The 18,496-nt window shown below is 52.8% G+C and overlaps 5 protein-coding genes and 1 pseudogene across 5 annotated transcripts, besides 28 other annotated features; all 6 read left to right on the plus strand.

The window, feature by feature from the left end:
- Positions 1-367: part of a sequence feature (haploid, Esmeraldo-like haplotype) that runs on past the window's edge.
- Positions 368-1,277: a sequence feature (heterozygous, Esmeraldo-like haplotype).
- Positions 500-1,126, plus strand: Tc00.1047053506967.40 (mucin TcMUCII, putative; the record flags this gene model as incomplete). The annotated part of the gene is made up of 1 exon (XM_811086.1): positions 500-1,126. One exon carries the CDS (start codon positions 500-502, stop codon positions 1,124-1,126), a length of 627 nt encoding a protein of 208 aa, XP_816179.1.
- Positions 902-960: a microsatellite.
- Positions 1,278-1,335: a sequence feature (haploid, Esmeraldo-like haplotype).
- Positions 1,336-1,670: a sequence feature (areas not merged during assembly with more than two copies in the genome that could not be assigned to a particular haplotype).
- Tc00.1047053506967.50 (mucin-associated surface protein (MASP), putative) lies at positions 1,607-2,626 on the plus strand (the record flags this gene model as incomplete). The annotated part of the gene is made up of 1 exon (XM_811087.1): positions 1,607-2,626. The coding sequence occupies one exon, from the start codon at positions 1,607-1,609 to the stop codon at positions 2,624-2,626; it is 1,020 nt and encodes a 339-aa protein (XP_816180.1).
- Positions 1,671-1,820: a sequence feature (haploid, non-Esmeraldo-like haplotype).
- Positions 1,784-1,840: a sequence feature (GA-rich).
- Positions 1,821-1,953: a sequence feature (haploid, Esmeraldo-like haplotype).
- Positions 1,954-2,001: a sequence feature (heterozygous, non-Esmeraldo-like haplotype).
- Positions 2,002-2,792: a sequence feature (areas merged during assembly that could not be assigned to a particular haplotype. This can correspond to areas where the two haplotypes were merged or to regions with more than two copies in the genome that were merged during assembly.).
- Positions 2,027-2,085: a microsatellite.
- Positions 2,190-2,367: a microsatellite.
- Positions 2,259-2,433: a sequence feature (GA-rich).
- Positions 2,793-2,957: a sequence feature (heterozygous, Esmeraldo-like haplotype).
- Positions 2,894-2,919: a microsatellite.
- Positions 2,958-3,561: a sequence feature (haploid, Esmeraldo-like haplotype).
- Positions 3,157-3,212: a microsatellite.
- Positions 3,562-8,875: a sequence feature (areas not merged during assembly with more than two copies in the genome that could not be assigned to a particular haplotype).
- Tc00.1047053506967.60 (trans-sialidase, putative) lies at positions 3,979-6,882 on the plus strand (the record flags this gene model as incomplete). Its single annotated transcript, XM_811088.1, has 1 exon — positions 3,979-6,882. The coding sequence occupies one exon, from the start codon at positions 3,979-3,981 to the stop codon at positions 6,880-6,882; it is 2,904 nt and encodes a 967-aa protein (XP_816181.1).
- Positions 6,968-7,065: a sequence feature (T-rich).
- Positions 7,841-7,861: a sequence feature (AT_rich).
- Tc00.1047053506967.65 lies at positions 8,651-9,469 on the plus strand (annotated as a pseudogene).
- Positions 8,876-8,881: a sequence feature (heterozygous, non-Esmeraldo-like haplotype).
- Positions 8,882-9,790: a sequence feature (areas merged during assembly that could not be assigned to a particular haplotype. This can correspond to areas where the two haplotypes were merged or to regions with more than two copies in the genome that were merged during assembly.).
- Positions 9,791-10,304: a sequence feature (heterozygous, Esmeraldo-like haplotype).
- On the plus strand, positions 9,919-11,109 carry Tc00.1047053506967.70 (mucin-associated surface protein (MASP), putative; the record flags this gene model as incomplete). Its single annotated transcript, XM_811089.1, has 1 exon — positions 9,919-11,109. One exon carries the CDS (start codon positions 9,919-9,921, stop codon positions 11,107-11,109), a length of 1,191 nt encoding a protein of 396 aa, XP_816182.1.
- Positions 10,305-18,496: part of a sequence feature (areas not merged during assembly with more than two copies in the genome that could not be assigned to a particular haplotype) that runs on past the window's edge.
- Positions 10,494-10,593: a microsatellite.
- Positions 11,376-11,399: a microsatellite.
- Positions 12,366-15,617: a mobile genetic element.
- Positions 16,678-16,701: a microsatellite.
- On the plus strand, positions 17,257-18,363 carry Tc00.1047053506967.100 (mucin-associated surface protein (MASP), putative; the record flags this gene model as incomplete). Its single annotated transcript, XM_811090.1, has 1 exon — positions 17,257-18,363. The coding sequence occupies one exon, from the start codon at positions 17,257-17,259 to the stop codon at positions 18,361-18,363; it is 1,107 nt and encodes a 368-aa protein (XP_816183.1).

Raw genomic sequence — 18,496 nt, forward strand, 5'->3', positions numbered from 1 at the left:
TGTGCGCTGAATATGAACGACGGCCAAAGAAAATTGAATTGTTTTTGTGGTGAATATTGACTGCGCTTCCCGTGGACCAACAATCCACGTGGTGTGCGGGGATCATTCCTCTTTTTATTGTTACTTTGCTTTTGTGTTGCTGTGTGCGCTGCACCTCCTCTCGTGTGTGTGCGTGCCCTCCGTGAGGGGTGCAGGCACGACGGACCGCTCTCGCCGTATGTGCATGCGGTGGAACCTTGTGTGCCGCTCCTGTTTGCTTCTCCCTCTTCCATCTGTGTGTTGGTGTTGCGGCAGGGCTGTGTGTGTGTGTGTGCTTGCTGCCGTGGATTGGAGTGTGTGTCGTGCGTGGTGTGCGGCGTACGGTGCATGCCTGGCTGCTGCCCTCTCCTCATGTGGTGTGCCCTCTGTGTGTGTCTGCCGCACCTCTCGTCTCCCCTGTTGCTCTCCATGTCCCTCACTGTGCAGATCAGCTCCACACCACTGAACGACCACACTCACGATGATGACGACGTGCCGTCTGCTGTGCGCCCTGTTGGTGCTCGCCCTGTGCTGCTGCCCGTCCGTGCGTGCGACAGAGGCTAATGAAATTAAAGGTGGTGGAGCTCATAACCTCAGTCCAGCGAAGCCTAAGCCAGAGGTAACAAATCCGGTTGAGCAACCGCCTAGTAAAACTCCTATTTCGCCAAAGATAGACGCTGAAGAGAGAGAGACGGAATCGGGAGAAAATAAGGCGCTCCAGACGCTACAGACAACGGATAAAATAAAAGAAAAGGCAGAGTCACAAAGTAATCTCAACCAGGCAAGGGATCAGGAAAAAGATGGGAAATCCACTAATGAAGAGTCGGATCGTGATGAGACCGATAAGGCAAATGGACAAAAACAAAAATCAAATGCAATAAATACGACAACCACAACGACAACTACGACAAAGGCACCAACTACGACGACCACGACCACCACTGCGCCACATGCACCAAGCACTACAAATACAGAGGCGCCAACCGCGACGACCACCCTCGCACCGTCACATATTCGCGAAATCGACGGCAGCCTCAGCGGCTCTGCGTGGGTGTGTGCCCCGCTGCTGCTTGCCGTATCCGCGCTGGCGTACACCGCTGTGGGCTGAAGAGGTGTGTGCGGGCTGTGCGTGCCAGCACTCAAAGCCACGGGGACATGTGTGCGTCTACTGTGGTCCGATGTATAAAGTAAGAGTCATTATGATGATTGTTTTTTGCTTTGCTTGCTTCTGCTGCATTGCCTTGTGCTCTGCGTTGTGCCCCGCATCCGTCACGTTGAATGCATCCCAGACACACTCTTATGCATGCGCACTGGAGCCACTTGGGTGCAGGTTTTTTTCTTGTGTTTTTACTGTTTTACTTTATTGCTGCCTTTTTACTTTTGTTTTATCTTCCATTTGTTGTGTGTTTTTTTGTGAAGTTTTTGCAGGGCGTTGTGCGTTTCTTGCTCTTTCATTTGTTCAATATTTATTATGAAATGCGTGATGATCCTGCTGGTGTTTTTTACTGTGCCGTGTTTCTCATTTCCTTTGCTCTGCTTTGACGGGGAGTTAGTTTGTGCTGAAGGCTACACGCAAGTGACAGGAGTGATGTCGATGATGATGGCTGGCCGTGTGCTGCTGGTGTGTGCCCTCTGCGTGCTGTGGTGCTGTGGCGGCGGTGGCTACGCTGAGGATGACGCTGACGTTGTTTCTGGTGGAGGTCCTGGTACCGGCAAGGGCGAAAAGAATTCGGAAGAATTAAGTTCTCCAGTTCCGGGATTGCCAGAGAGGCAAGAAGAGCTAGCAGGAGGAGCAGCAGGAAGAGCAGCAGGAGGAAGAGGATCTGCAGGTTCACAGGAGTTGAAAGATAATGTGGTGCCAAATACGGACAGACATGCCCCAAATGAAGAGCAGGGAGCGAATTTAGATGTCGATCCTCCCAATCCAACTACGGATCAAAATAAAAGTGAAGACTCGATGAAAGCCGGGGCTGGCACGATAAATCAGACAGCACCACCACCAGCAGGGCCTCCTCCTCCTCCTCCTCCTCCTCCTCCTCCTGTTCCTCCTGTTCCTCCTTCCCTTCCAGAAGCAGAAGGAGTTAAACTAACAAAAACACCAGAAAAGCAGGACAGTCCCGTCGACCACCACTCTACACAACATCGTACAGTACCACAAAAAAAGGAACTGGAACAACAAGAACAGAACACCCAAGGCCAAATAATAAAAGAACAACACGAATCAGAACGAATTCAAGTGCAACAGGAAAAAGAAAAAGAAGAACAACGATCAGAAGAACAACTGGAACAACGAGAACATCTAGAAGAAGAAATACGAGATCAGCAAAAAAAAAAAAAACAGGAACAGCAGGAAGAAGAACACGAAGAACCACAAGAAGAGCACGAAGACAGCATAAAACAAGGAAAAGAACAAGATCAACAACAACAACAACAGCATGAAAATGCTGCGGAAAACAGCGAAGAACCCACAAAAAACGAAACTGCCGTTGGTACAAATGCCACCACTTCAACTGGCGACAGTGACGGCAGCACCGCGGTCTCCCACACCACCTCCCCTCTTTTGCTTCTTCTTGTTGTTGCGTGTGCGGCTGCGGTGGTGGCCGCGTGAGAGTGAGTGAGAGAGCGCCATGCACCGCCCGCACACACACTCGTCTTTCACCCACTCTCTGTGTGTGTCCCCTTGAATGGACTCTCGCCCTCACCTCATCCCACGAAGCACACACATAATATGCCCATTGTATGTATTGCATGCACACCCATGCAGGCCCGTTGGTGCTCTCTTTTGCACGACACGCACCGCTGCCGTCCTGCCTGGCTGCATGGGCGGAGCACCGTAACTGTTTCTGTTTTGTTTTTATTGCATTGAGTGGGCGACCTCTCTCTCTCTCTCTCTCTCTCCCTGTGTGTGTGTTTTGCTTTACGGGAGCAATGAGAGTGTGTGCGCTGGTCGTCCCACGCTTCGGCTTTTTGTTTTCTTTTTCATTGTTTTGTGGTTGCGAGCACCCATTCCGCGGGCTGCGTGTGTGTGTTTGTGTGTGATGATATGAGTAATTTGCGTGTGTGCTATCTGCCTCTCTCTGCCGTTGCTTTCTTTGGAATCTCTTGTGGCGCACAGCTGCTACGCAAGTATAGGCGCTGACAAACACACAAGCACATGTAAATACGCACGCACGCAGACACACACAAACACACGCCACTTCGTACATGCATTGGAGCGGCGTGAACGCTGAAAGCGCACGTACGCACAATATTTTGGCTGCGGCGGCCCTTGCGAGGAGGGAGGACGTGGGCCCGCGGTATGTCTTTTCGACGCGTTGCGGGTGTGTTGTTGGCGGCATGCAGCCAGTGAGTGGTGTTGAGGGTGCCTTGGGCAAGTGTGCATTGATTGGGTGGTGTGTCATTGAGGGTGCCTGGGGTACGTGCGTATCGCCTCCTGTGCAGCAGCTGCACGTGCTGCCGTGTCTCTTTTGCTGCTCATCGGCCGATGTGGGATTCGTCGGTTATGCGGGATGATGTGCGCCTGTGGCGGTCGAGCGGGTGCGTTGGAGGGAGAAGCATTAAAGGACTGGCGGCAGCGCGCGGGTGCTGCGAAGGGCCGTTGTGCTTGTTTGCCTCCCGCTGGTTGCTTTGCCGGGTGTGGTGTTTCTCGGTGTGTGCTGACGCGTGGCGAATAACGACACACCCGCCGTGACTCCTGCTGGTGTTGGTGACCATCGCTGTGTGTTCCCGGTGCACTGTTCTTCCTTCTCTTTCCGTGTGTCTGTGTGCGTGAGTTGTTGTTGTTGGGAGTGACTGCGGCGGGGATGATGATGCCACTCACTGCGGAGGGGCGGCGGTGTTCACTGCTTTACTACTTTTTCTCTCTTTCTCACAAAGAAAACAAGCGCCAAACGTTACTGTGAAATTGTAAGGCTCTGAAAGGACCAACAGTACACACACCGCCCACACACACATATTTATATGCACTCACGTATTGCTGCAGTGAAGGCACCCCGCACACACAACCGTCGCCGCGTGACCGGATCCAACGGAAGGAGGAGGGAAGGAAGAGAGAGTGAGCGGCAGAGATCCAACATGTCCCGGCGTGTGTTTACTTCTGCGGTGCTGCTGCTCCTCGTGATGATGTGCTGCAACACTGGTGGTGTTGCGCAAGCTGTTGTACCGGCGCCAGATCAGGGATCTTCACAGAAGAACTTGTTTGTTTGGAGGGATGTGGAAGAAGGGGAAACAGTGAGTTCGCTCTATTTTCCCAGTCTTGTTGAGATGGATGGTAAATTGTTTGCCGTTGCCGAGGCGCAGTGCACGGAGAATGACAAGGTTTTTACTGGAATTGCCTCTGAGCTCCTGACGTTGGATAAGAAGCAAACAAAAGAGGAGTTGGATGCGAGTAAAGTGAAGACACAAGTACTGGAGGAATGTCCATCCGATAAAGAGAAATGCGCTTCCCAATCAGAGGACCATGCTGTTCCCCAAAGCGAAACGAAAGTACGTGTGAACCGACCGACAACAGTCGTGAAGGAAAATGATATTTACATGCTTGTTGGGAAATACAGCAGTACAGATGACGCTTCTTCTCATGAGACTGCATCTGACGCGTCTATATTGGAACTTTTGCTGGTGAAAGGAAAGGTTGGTGGTGAGGCCAGTAACAGTATTATTTGGGGAGATACTGCTGGCGTCCCGTGCATTTCTACTGTTGAAAAAGAGACAGTAGCTTTGACACGACTGATTGGCGGCGGTGGATCGGGTATTAAGATGCATGATGATACGCTTGTGTTCCCAGTGGAAGGGACGAAGAAGAATAATGGGAGGACCGTTTCGCTGCTCATATACACCTCCGATAACGCTGCAAATTGGAAGCTGTCGAAGGGGACGTCTGACGGTGGCTGCAGCGATCCCTCCGTCGTGGAGTGGAAGGACAAAAAACTCATGATGATGACAGCGTGTGATGATGGCCGCCGCAGGGTGTACGAGTCCTGTGACAAGGGGGACTCGTGGACGGAGGCACTCGGGACACTCTCGCGCGTGTGGAGCAACAAAAAGGGCGCAAAGGCCGTTAGAAGCGGGTTCATCACAGCGACGATTGACGGTGTTGAAGGTAACAGAAATGTGATGCTCGTTACTCTGCCGGTGTATTCCGAGGAGACTGATACAGAAGGCAATGGAAAGGAAAAGAGTGAACTCCATCTTTGGCTGACGGACAATACGCACATTGTTGATATTGGGCCGGTATCCGATGAAGACAAGGAAGCTGCCGCCAGCTCCCTGTTGTACAAAAGTGCTGAAAGTGGAGATAATGGGGAGAAGCTGATTGCACTGTACGAGAAGAAGAGGGGTGATGAAGGAAAACCTTCACACAGTCTTTGGTCTGTGCTCCTGACTGAGCAGCTGCAGCGGGTGAAGGATGTGCTAGCGACGTGGAAGAAAGTGGACGACCTTGTCTCCAAGCTGTGCACCACTTCAAGTGCTGAGAAGGATGCCTCACCTGAAAATGCCTGCAGCCCTACTGATAAGATCACGGATGGGCTGGTTGGCTTTTTGTCTAACAACTTCTCTGAGAACAAATGGAGGGACGAGTACCTTGGGGTGAACGCCACAGTGAAGAAGAAAGATGGGGCAACAGAGGATGCAGGGGAGACAGGGGCCGCAAAGGCGGAAAATGGTGTGACGTTCCAGGGAGCGTGGGCGGAGTGGCCCGTTGGCAAGCAAGGGGAGAATCAGCTGTACCACTTTGCGAACTACAACTTCACTCTTGTGGCGACGGTGTCCATCGACGGTGTGCCGCAGGAAGATACTCCCATTCCTTTGATGGGAGCGAAGATGAATGATGCTGAGAATACAGAGAATTCCGTACTTCTGGGACTGTCGTACAACAAGAAAAAAAAATGGATATTGCTGTGCGGTGGCGAAAATCCTAAGGAGCACAGCAGCACTTGGGAGAAAGATACAACACATCAGGTGGTAATTTTGCTACGGAACGGCACCCAAGGCACCGCGTACGTCGATGGTCAGCGTGTGGGTGGGGACAAAGCGTGTGCATTGGAGAATAAGGATTCAAAAGAGATCTCCCACTTCTACATTGGAGGGGATGGAAGCACCGCAGACAACACAAGAAGCCAGGAAGACGTGTCTGTGACCGTGACGAACGTCCTGCTGTACAACCGCCCGTTGGATGACGATGAGATTACTGCACTTAACGCAAAACTTTCTATTCCAAAAGCAAGCGAAGCAAAAACAATGGGTGGGGATACTCCACCAGAGGCGATTAAACCAGCTACGCTGGAAACCGGAACTCCGTCTAGTCTTGGCGGGCAACAGCAGACTGAACAGGAACTGTTGAAGAAAAGTAAAGATGCGGGAAGTGGCGGTTTATCCACGTCAGCGGTGTCCAGTGCCACGACCTCCCCAGCAGCCAAAGAGTCCGAAAACCAGTCAGCGTCGGGAACATCTTCCGAAGGACATTCCAATGTGGATGTTGATTCTTTGTCCGAGGGAGGTCAAACGGTAGACACCGAAACTGGAGACACGGTGCAGGGAGATAGAACACAACAACCGTCAGTGGGCACTCCCGCCACAGCAGATACAAATGCCCCTACCGCTGAAATCATGGCGCACGATGGAGCCGCAGTGACACCTGAGGTTGGTGTGCACTCTGGTGAGAATGGGGAGAAGGTGGGAGGGACGGATGGGCAGAAACGGGAGGACATCCATGCACAGGACGGCGAAGTAAAGGCTGCGGCACTCAGCAGCAGCCTTGGAAATGCGTCACAGGGGAATAACAGCGATGCCGGCACTGTGCGTGGGAGCGGACTGCTGCCATCGCTGCTTCTTCTGTTGGGACTGTGGGTGTTTTCGGCTCTGTGAGGAGTGACTGGCTGCCGCGTGGGACACTTGCGACCTCCCCAGCACAAAAATACACGTGATAATTTATTTCCCTTCTCAAATAACATTTATTTTATTCCCTGTTTGCTTTGCGTTTTGTTGTTGTTTTTACTTTTTATTGTTCTTTTCTCATTTCCCTCATTCCCTCTTTTTTTTTTGCTTTTTGGGGACAATCACTATGGACGTTTTTTCTTTTCTACTCTTCCCTCTTTTCAATTGTTTCTTCTGCACTCTTCCTGTGAGGGGTGCCGTGTGTTTCCCGCCCAACCGCTCCACTCGCACACCCACCGACACGCTCATGACGACGGCCCTGTGCGCCTCGCCTGCTGCACGCATGAGGAGGGGCCGCGACGAACGGCGCGCTGAGGGAGCCGTGACGTGTGGGCGTGCGACGAGGGCCTGTGGGGCGGAGCACACATTTCTTTCCCTCTAGTTTTGTTTTCTTTGGGGCCAGGGCTGGCAGACACCCGCAGCGCCACACACACACAGCCACACCCTGCCGCCGTGTTTTTCTTTAAGGATTTGTTTTGCTTTGCGTGTTTATTTCGTGCGGTGGCGCACCCTTCGGTGTCGGCCTCGTGAGCATTTCTCTCCCCTCTGATGATTTTTCTTTTTTTTGCTGCGCTCACTCTCCCGGTGGAGTGACGCAACTCCCGTCATGTCTGCGTGCTTCTCTCAGTCCCCACACACACACGAGTGACTGTGCTCTGCGGGCCGCACTCACACGCCGATGAGAGGGCTGAGGGGAGCAGCAACACGCAGATGACCCCATGAAATATAAACGATGCGCGGACACATGGAGGGTCAGACGGTTGAAGCACACGTAACCATCTTTTTAATTTTCTTTTGAGGGTAAAATATGTACAGACGGTTTGGTGTGGCCACACGGCTGCCAGGCGATCTTTTTTTTATTTTGTGTGGAACATTAATGGACGATTTCTTTTTTATTTATAATTATTTTGTGTGATGGGGTTTATATAAGACGAAGGAGGACGTTTTTTTGTTTTCAATAAATATTGTGTGAATTGCCACTGCTTGGGCTGCAGTGCAGTCATTAGTTTGAGCGGTCTTCTTCTTGCTGTTTCTGTTATGCGTCTCCGCTGTACATTTCGTGCGTCCTTCCACATACTCTGCTCCCTCTTTTCTACTTCTTTGCTTTGTGTTTCTGCAGGCACACAACAACAACACACACACAAGATGCACATTGCAGTGGATTTGAATGCTCCTTTTGTAGTGCATGCTGGCAGTTGCGTGTGGCGGCTGTTGTCTTCTTCCGCGGCCATGAGGAGAAGGGAGGAGAGGGAGTGCGCACCCCGAGTCTCTTTTCCTGCGGGTGTGATGCACCGCGTGTGACTGCGTTGAGTTGGGCTCCGTGTCCCATTGAGGGCGGGATGGCAGGAAATTTTGTGCCGCGTCATGGATGGATGAGGGTTCGCTTGCTCCGTGTGCGTTGTGTGGTGGGCGCGGGGTTTTGGCCATTTCCCTGGGGCTGCGGGAATGAGCTGGGGGAGATGTTGGTGGATGTCTTCTCCTCCTGCATGATGGGTGGCTGCTGGCGTTGTGTGCCTTCCTCGCGTGGATGCCGTCTCGTGGTGTGTGAACCGTGCGGCTGGGCCTGCTGCCCTCTCCTCATGTTGTCTGCGCTCTCTCGCTGTATCCGCTGCACTCCGTCCCTCTCCCTCTCGTTCCATTCCTTTTCCTTTCCGTCTCATCGATCGGCTGACTGACACCAGCGACTCCACTACTGGCGATGATGACTGCGATGGTGACGGTGTGCGCCGTGTTGTTCCTTGCGCTCTTGTGCTGCTGCTGCTCGTCCGTGTGCGTGACAGCAGGTGAAGAAGATGTTGCAAGCCCCAGTCCACTTCTTCCTTTGCCAAGGAAACAAACTGAGGGTGGCCCAAAGAATGCAGGCAAAAATAAAGCTAACGATAATGAAAACTCCAGTCTACCGTCTTTTGTTTCCTGAAGGAATAGTTGCGACACTTACGCATGACTGATCCACTGAGTCTGGCACGCGAGACGGAACACGTTTGGAGGATGAAACGGAACAGGTATAAGATGCGAAGAACAAAACGGATCAGTCATCAAGTGATTCCATTACGGTGCACGAAGAAACCGTTTCCAGGAAGGAACAGCAAACAAGTGGACACGGTTTACCGCCCTCTCCACCAAGGGAAGTAAGTGCGAATCATGATACGACAAAAGCAACAGGTCCATTAGGCATGCCAGGAGGAACAACTCTCCCGGTTGCTGCGCCAGCACCAAGTAAGAACTTCCCTGCGTTGAAGGGAAAAGATACTGCAAGTGCGGGAGAGACACCACGTAATTCCGACACAAAAATGGAACCAATTATGAAGCTGCTGCGCCAGAGAATTCAATTGAGGAACAGAAATCAAATACGATGCCTACCACGATGAGGGCCGCTGCGACAGAGGCGCCAACCAAGACGACCACCCGCGCACCGTCACGTCTTCGCGAAATCGACGGCAGCCTCAGCAGCTCTGCGTGGGTGTGTGTCCCGCTGCTGCTCGCCGTATCCGCGCTGGCGTACACCACTGTGAACTAAAGAGGTGTATGCGGGCTGTGCGTGCCAGCACTCAACCGCGGGGACATGTGAGTCTACTGTGGTCCGATGTATAAAGTAAGAGTAATGATGATGCTCGTTTTTTTTGCTTTCTTTGCCTTCACTGCCCTGCTGTGTGCTTCGCGACGTTCTTGCATTTGCCTTGTTGAACGCATCCCAGGAACACTCATATGCACACGCACAGGAGCCCTGGGTGTGTTTTTTTGATTTTTGATGTTTATTATTATTATTATTCGGGTCGGTGTGCGAGTTGTGGATTTGTACTGGTTTGATTTGTGTAATGGTTTGTGCGCTGCTGCTGCTGTTGTTGCTGCCATTTGTTACTGTACGGTGGCTGGTCGTGGCTTTGTGACTTGTCTCTCCTTTTGCTTTTTCTCTGCGTTGACGTGTTGTTAGTTTGTGCTGAAGGCTGCACGCAAGTGACAGGAGTGATGGCGATGATGATGGCTGGCCGTGTGCTGCTGGTGTGTGCCCTCTGCGTGCTGTGGTGCGGTGCCGGCGGTGGCTACGCTGAGGATGTCGATGTTGCTGTTGGTGGTCCTGGAACTTTCGGCGAAGGTGGAGGTGGAGCTGGTGGTCAATCTCCTCCTGCAGATGGGAGTCGTGGAGGCAGTAGAGGTTCAAAGGCCGATGGTTCTCATTTAGGTGAAGGTGACGCTTCGGATTCTGCTTCCGATGATATATCATTAGCTCTCTCTCCTGAGCTGGATGTGGTTCCGACTCTCTCTGAGGAACCTTTACCCCAGGAAGAAGAGGAATCTGAAGGAAAACAGAAACACCCACAAACAGGGCCTCAAGATGCATCAACGCCTAAAGTGAATGGAAGAGAAACAATTGATCCTGATCCGCAAAAACAGTTGTCCGATAAATCAAAAACAGAAAGTATTACTAATGTTGGTGGCGGTGAAACTGCGGACGGGGGAAAAGAGAATAATGCCCACAATAACGGGTTGTCCTCTAACAAAAGCGACCCCCAACCACTGCTAGAACCAAGAATCAAAAAAGTATCACTACCAACAGAACCTTCACCACCACCAGCAGAATTATCACCGGCGCCACCAGAACTGCCTACGGTACCATCACCAACAGGGCTAGCACCAGCAACAACCGTTTCAGCAGGAGAAACAAACCCAACACCATCCACAGGCTCACAGAATACAACAGGAACAACAAGCAAGACGTCAACGTCAAACGCTAAAACGAAGCGTGAAGCACAGGAAAAATCTTCAGGGAATGTTGCGCCAAACCAAAACAGACAAGACACGGACACACCAGATTCGATGAGGGGCGCAACTACAAGTCGTCCAGCGGAAACAGCAGTACCATCTGTATCTAAAATTGGCAGTGGTGGAACCCAGAACAAGGAGGACAAAGTTGATAACGGCGCTCAACGGCCTAACACCAGAGAACCACAATACGGGCTTGAAGATGATACCGACGATGCTCACACAGCCAGTGAGACGGAACTACAAACACCAGGAACAGCCACCACTCAAAATAATGCTTCATCTAAGTCTGGCGGCACCGACAGCAGCACCGCGGCCTCCCACACCACCTCCCCTCTTTTGCTTCTTCTTCTTCTTGTTGCGTGTGCGGCTGCTGCTGCGGTGGTGGCCGCGTGAGAGTGAGGGAGAGAGAGCCGTGCACCGCCCGCACACACACTCGTCCTTCTCTCACTCTCTGTGTGTCCCCTTGCATGGACTCTCGCCCTCACCTCATCCCACGAAGCACACACATAATGTGCCCATTGTATATATGCATGCACACCCATGCAGGCCCGTTGGTGCTCTCTCTTTTGCACGACACGCACCGCTGCCGTCCTGCCTGGCTGCATGGGCGGAGCACCGTAACTGTTTCTGTTTTGTTTTTATTACATTGAGTGGGCGACCTCTCTCTCTCTCTCTCTCTCCCTGTGTGTGTGTTTTGCTTTACGGGAGCAATGAGAGTGTGTGTGCTGGTCGTCCCACGCTTCGGCTTTTTGTTTATTGTTTTACTTGTGTTGTGGTTGAGTGCACCCATTGCACTTTCTGATCGGCTGCATGTTTGGATGCTGTCACTGGATTTTTCTTTTTTATATATTTTTTCGTTTTTGTTGAGGAAGCGCCAGTCTCTTGTATTCTTGTAAAGCCATTAAGATTGTCTTTGGCGTATGGCATGCGGCAGTTGGTCCACATTAACCCGTGGCTTGCAGCGCTGCTGGTGATGTTTGTGATGCGACTCTCCAGCGGAAGCGTTGCAGTCACCCTGACACATCCCTGCCTTTTTTCATTGACGATGTGGTGCGTACCGACGGCGCGTGGGCGACTCCGGTTGTAGTGATGGTCGTCCCTCTCACAGCGCAAGATGCGCCGTGGGTGTACGGCGTCGTTTTGAAGAAACAATGGGCGCTTGTCCGCATCAAGGCGTCAACAAAGATTCCGGATGACAGCAGGAGGCACTGCGGCTTCTCCTGGGCCCCCAGCAATGGCGTCGCACCCTGTCGCGGTGCTGGGGCTTTGGTTGTATATATGAACTCCGCAGCAGGGCGTTGCTGCGAGCACGACGGAGACCAAGGTGACTCCACCCCTCGAGAGGGTTCCACGCCATGCCCGGTGTGGGGAGGTGAAGCGGTCTGCCTGCAGACTGTCGGACAAAACTGCACGACCGTTTCGCTGCAACCACTCCGTTGATATCACCCGTGGCGGTGACGTCCACAAGAACCCTGGCACCGAGGAGGATGGCTACATCACTGTTTGGCAGCTTAACATTGCAGGTCTCTCGTCCGTAAAAAAGATTGCATTTGCTGCGCGATGGGAGCAGCATCAACCTGAAATGGTTCTTTTCCAGGAAGTAAATAACCGCAGTGACGTAGCGGACAAAAGTTTCTGGCCATAATGACTACCTTCAGGCCCGCACTGGGCGCGGTGGTGGTGTTGCCATTCTGGTGCGCCACCCTCTACCGTGCGAACGCCCGGCACTGAACTCCTGGAGACCATTGCTGTCCGCTTATTTCCACCAGGCTGTCGCAGCATCTGCGTGGTGAATCTCTACAACCCTCCCACAGCAACCGTTCAAGATTCTACATTTATCAATACCTTCCGTCGCTTGGGCCCCGCTGCGATTATCGCGTGTGACCTGAATTTACATCATGAACTCTGGGACAGTCATATACCATCAACGACTGGAGGAGGGGACTTTGCCGCTGTTTTAATCGATATGGATTTCGGACTGGCAGATGATCCGGCGCAGGCAACACGGATCACACATCGTGATGTCTCGTCTCCTGACGTGACTGCGTATTGCGTACTACGCATCTCCTACCGCACATCCACTCCATACATGGAATAGGACCACTGCTTAATATATTACTCGGTAGGGATGGACGATGGCATTCCGCGAATAGCCAACACGCTGCCTCGGCGGGAAAAAGTCACCTTTGCCCTGCGCAAAGCGGATTGGCCTGCTTCCACCTCGTTGTGTGAAACACTCCCTGCCACCGCGTCCACATGGTTGGACGTTCTCAGAGGCAAATTACGAGCAGCTGAGTGCCATATCCCGCGCGGCAGCCGTGAAACCCCAAAACGATGTGGACGCACGAAATGGAACAAGCCGAGATCGCCGCGGAAGCAGCATACAACGCACACATTGCCTCGCCCGGAGAAAGCCTGGTTCGAGCCGAATTCATCCAAAAAGAGGGGAATAAAATCAGGCCTTACGCCGTGGCCTCGCTATGCCTCTGGAAGCCCGCGCGCAAAATACTTGGAGCCTCATCCAGCCCAAACTGGCGATATCTTCGCGGCATGGCGGCGCCGCACCCTCATCCTCTGGGATCGGTGGTGCTCCGCGCTGATCTTTGGACCGCGTCTGTGCTCTGCCTCGGCAACAGGCAAATCTGCTTGTCCGTCATTTTGTGCGGGTTTCACGTGCCACATCACCTTATGCTGCTGCTGCTGCCCGCCGCACTCTTTTGAACCCTGGTGACTGGGAAATGGATCGGTCTCTCACGCCGTATGAACTTGACGTGAACATCCGTGACTCCTTGCTCGGCTCAGCCCCTGGCCACGACAACAAGTTGAATGAATTCCTGCACCGTCTCGGGCCCGTTGCGCGCGGCACACCCAGAACGATGATCCACAACCCCTTCGCAAATGGCAGCCTGCCTGGCTCCCGGAATACGGTGGACACTATTCCTATTCCCAAACCTGGGAAGGATCCATGCCGCCCAGTGAGTTACAGACCTATCACGCCATTCTCTGTTTTACTAAAGTTAACCGAAAGGATGATTCACCGCCGTCTGTCAGCGTTATTGCCGCACCACCCACGTCAATTTGGCTTTACACGTTCGCGTTCTTCATCGGACGTGGTGACACTTGTTATCGATAAATTACCCGTGGATTGAATGTGTTCAGCACTGTGGGGTATGAGCGCCCTGGAGGCGGCGCCCCCACACGACACGCTCGTCGCCATCGCTCGCTCGTAGTCTTGATTGATTTTTCGACTGCGTTCGGCACCGTTGACCATGGGAAATTATTTGGCATGCTTGACAGACTCCCGCGCCTTGGCCCCGAAGCAAACGCTGGCTGCACAACTACCTGCGTGGCCGCTATGTTAGGGTATGCACTCGCGAACTGCACTCCCGGAAAAAACTCACCTCAGCCGGACGACCGCAAGGCAGCGTCCCGGGACCCCAACTCTTCCTCCACTGTGTGGATGACCTGCTGCGCCGCATGGACAACATCTATTCTGCCGCCGCATTCATGCACGCTGACGACCTCACACTTGTTGCCTCAGGTGCGGACATCCATGCATGTGCTGCGGCAATGCAACCCGCCCTGTCCCTTGTATCGACATGGGCTACCAAGCACAAACTAAAAATCAACGTCGCTAAGAGCGAAGCTGCTATATTCTACATCTCTTCACACACACTGTCTGGCGAGAAAATAATCGATCTCCATCTTGATAGCGGGAACCTACGTATTCAGTCACGCCCAGTGCGCTTGCTGGGCACCACGATTGATCGCCTTCTTAATTTTGGCAAGCACGCCTCCACCTCTTCAAAGCAGACCATGCTACGCCGTTAACAATTGAAGCTGTTCGCACAAGCTGGTGCGTCCCATCTCACCATGCGATTCTTTTTGATTGAATACGTCCACAGTGTGTCACTATATTGTGGCGAGGCAATTGTTCCATGCCTTGCCTACAACTACCTCCATAATATGGAAGCACGGTACCGCGACAGTTGTACAACATCCCTTGGAATCAGCGCACCAACGGAAGATACATCTGTCTACTTGGAAGCTAATCTTCTCCGGCTCCGGAAGATACTCTGGCTCCGTGCACTCACACAACAGGAACACTGTATACGCCTCCATGATTATGGGGATTTGCGTTCCCTTATCTACTCGGAACCTATGCCGCCGTCCATGCATGGGAAAGCGGCGACATCAATCCCGCTTCAGAGAGATGCCGTTATTAATGAATTACACCGCGTCTGTAACATTATTGGGACACCCCGCAACCACATTCGCGCTCCCCTCCTATTCAACATCGAATTTTTCCCTGGGACACTGTGATTTGCAAAAAAGTGAGATTTTATCAGCCACTGTTTGCCAAAGACGCCTCTGACGATGTCAGGCGCACAGCTTTTGACTCTATTTACTCCTCTAGGAGATTACGATTTTGAATTGTGGGCGGACGGTTCTTCATTCTTAGCTGCACTCGCATCCGGATCCGCTGCACCATTATACGGCCCCACAAAGACAAATGATCTCCCTGTGGAGGTCCATCGTGCAGCAACTGGCAGACTCGCATGCTCATAGAGAGCAGAGTGACCTGCCAGTGAAAAGAGCTCTGGACATCTCATACCTCCTTGTCTGGAAACATCCCAATCGTCCACACAAACCCCGGTGGCAACGGACTCCCTGTCGGCAATTGAGGCGCTCCGCGTTGCCCACCGACCGTGCAAGAATGCGTTGCTGAAGAAATTTGGATTATGCTGCTTTCTTTAGTGAAGCGAGGCCGTCCTGTAGACTTTATATTTTCCCCATCACACTGCGGTATCCCACGCAATGAGGCCGCTGACAAAGTAGCCACGATCGCACGTTCTCTCCCGCAAGAAGGCATCCCAATTTGGCACACGTAATTCCTTACCGTCGTCAAGAGGTTATGCTGGTAGGATGTCCAGGAGGAAAAGGAAGGCGCGCACACCGCATTACAGGCGGTTGTCGGTGTGGCGAGGACTCTATTCCTGATGTTGACCCGGAAATCGTTCCCCGAGTGGCGGCACGGCGCACAGGCGCGGTGCGACTCCTGCCCTCTCTTCGTCAGGCCTGCGCACGCGCCATGCAGATCACAAGCAACCCTTCTTTGTCGGCGGTGCCGTTCCTTCCTAACCGAGGATAACGGCCCGCCTCTGCCGGAGCTTCTTCCCGACGTGAGCACCGCAGCTCCTTGCTGACAAGCGAGCGGCGGATTGACGTCCTCCTGCCAAACCTGCAGCCGAGTGCACTTGTCCGTCCACAGTATGAGGGCACATGCTTGGCGTGCTCGGCCTGGCGTTCCGATAGTTTGAGAGGGCCTCACATGCGGATGCCACAATGGCGCCACCGTCCTCTTAGCAGGTGCCTCACGCGCAGGTCGCCACCGAAGTTGCCAGGCATGCCAGCAGGAAACACACGCAGGAAGCACAAACGCGGGTACTCGAGATGGACCAGGCGCTTCCGCCACCGCCTCATCACGGACGCCATGGGCTGCTGATCCCCGACGGACCACAGGAGACTCCGCTTAATCCACTGTGGTGATGCCCTTGTCGTTGGGAACTGGGACTGCGACTTTTTGGGACAACTCCAGACTGCACGACGGCTCGTTTGCGACGGAATACTTGCCACTTTTGTACGGACGGCTCCTGCAATACTCACTCTTTATTATAACAATATCCAACGACAGCAAAATGACAATTTGCTTTGTGATAAATATTGGCTGCGCTTCCCGTGGACCAACAATTCACGTGGTGTGCGGGGATCTTCTTTTTATTGTTACTTTGCTTTTGTGTTGCTGTGTGCGCTGCATCTCCTCATGTGTGTGTGCGTACCCTCCGTGAGGGGTGCCGTCACGACGGACCGCTCTCGCCGTACGTACATGCGGTGGAGCCTTGTGTGCCGCTCCTGTTTGCTTCTCCCTCTTCCATCTGTGTGTTGGTGCTGCGGCAGGGCTGTGTGTGTGTGTGTGTGTGTGTGCCTGTTGCCGTGGATTGGAGTGTGTGTCGTGCGTGGTGTGCGGCGTACGGTGCATGCCTGGCTGCTGCCCTCTCCTCATGTGGTGTGCCCTCTGTGTGTGTCTGCCGCACCTCTCGTCTCCCCTGTTGCTCTCCATATCCCTAACTGTGCAGATCAGCTCCACACCACTGAACGACCACACTCACGATGATTGCGACGTGCCGTCTGCTGTGCGCCCTGTTGGTGCTCGCGTTTTTCCCCACATCCGTCACTTTGAACGAATCCCGAACACACACTTAGGCGTGCGCAGCGGAACTTTGAATATGTTGTTTTTTTAATTATTGCTTTTTGTTTTTTAGAACTTCCGATTTTGTGGGCGGTGTTCGAGATTTGGAATTGTAATAATTGCATCTGTCTCATTTTTGTTTGCGTTGCTGTCATTTTTACTGTGCGTGACTCTCATTGCTAGGTGGAACGGTGCGTGGCTGTGTGACGTGTCTTTTCTTTTTGCTGCTTTCACTCTGCGTTGACGGGGAGTTATTTTGTGCTGAAGGCTACACGCAAGTGACAGGAGTGATGGCGATGATGATGACTGGCCGTGTGCTGCTGGTGTGTGCCCTCTGCGTGCTGTGGTGCGGTGCCGGCGGTGGTTTTTGTGAGGGAGCTTTGGAGGATGAATTCTGCAGTAAGTCATATGTGGAGGCTTTGAGTTTGCTGGCGAATAAGACTGATGATGAGATTAAGGAGAAATACTGCAAACAGGACGATGAAAAAACAACGTGTTTAAAGACGTTGAGGAGTAATATTGCAGATGCGCTGAAGAAAGAAAAGACGAAGGAAGACAGCGCAGCTCACAGAGAGTCCGACATCTCGAGGGATACGGGAGCGTCAGTTGGCAGCTCAAGAGCGAAATCTTCAAAGGCAGCCGGCGCGAATACTGCCGTATTGTCACCTCCGCTTCCTTTAAATGTGATTGGTGGTGTCGATGCCCAAATTCACGGATCAGCAGGTGGTGCTGGCCACCAGCAGCATTCCGATGACGTTCGCAGTGAAGCAGAGCAAAGGAATCACCCAGAGTCGGGGCGCTGCAGCGAAGGCCAAGCTGCCTTGGGCGAATGCAGTCATGTGCCCGCAGCTGACGCAGCGGCGGAGGGATCGCATCAACACCGAGTGGACGTGCAAGGCAAAAAGATCCACAAAAAAGAAGAACATACACCAGAAGCAGGACTGAAGTCGGCCGAAGCACGGGAAGGCACGGAGGAAGCACCAGCAACACCGCAAGATCCAACAAATACGGCTGAATCACACGAGGATAAATCCCAGAGAGTGGCTGCACCCGCCACAATTCCTGCAGAGAATGCATTGTCAGGCAGCAGTCAGGAACAAACATCTCAGTCTTCATCTCCCAGTGGCAGTGAAACCACCGGAAGCCTGGATAACGAGGTTCCAGAAGAGACCTCCATAAATACGCAAATGTCTGGTGCACCATTCAACGGTGAAGGAAAACACCGTGAGAGTACAGCTGGGAATGAAGGCACAACAAAAGTTGGATCTGCAGCTGTGCAAAGTAATACGGCGACACCTGGCGACAGTGACAGCAGCACCGAGGTCTCGCACACCACCTCCCCTCTTTTGCTTCTTCTTGCTGTTGCGTGTGCGGCTGCTGCTGTGGTGGCCGCGTGAGAGTGAGTGAGAGAGAGCCATGCACCGCCCGCACACACACTCGTCCTTCACCCACTCTCTGTGTGTGTGTCCCCTTGCATGGACTCTCGCCCTCACCTCATCCCACGGAGCACACACATAATGTGCCCATTGT

The sequence above is a fragment of the Trypanosoma cruzi genome, genomic scaffold, assembly GCF_000209065.1.
Source record: "Trypanosoma cruzi strain CL Brener 1047053517145 genomic scaffold, whole genome shotgun sequence".
In the NCBI taxonomy this organism is placed as follows: domain Eukaryota; phylum Euglenozoa; class Kinetoplastea; order Trypanosomatida; family Trypanosomatidae; genus Trypanosoma; species Trypanosoma cruzi.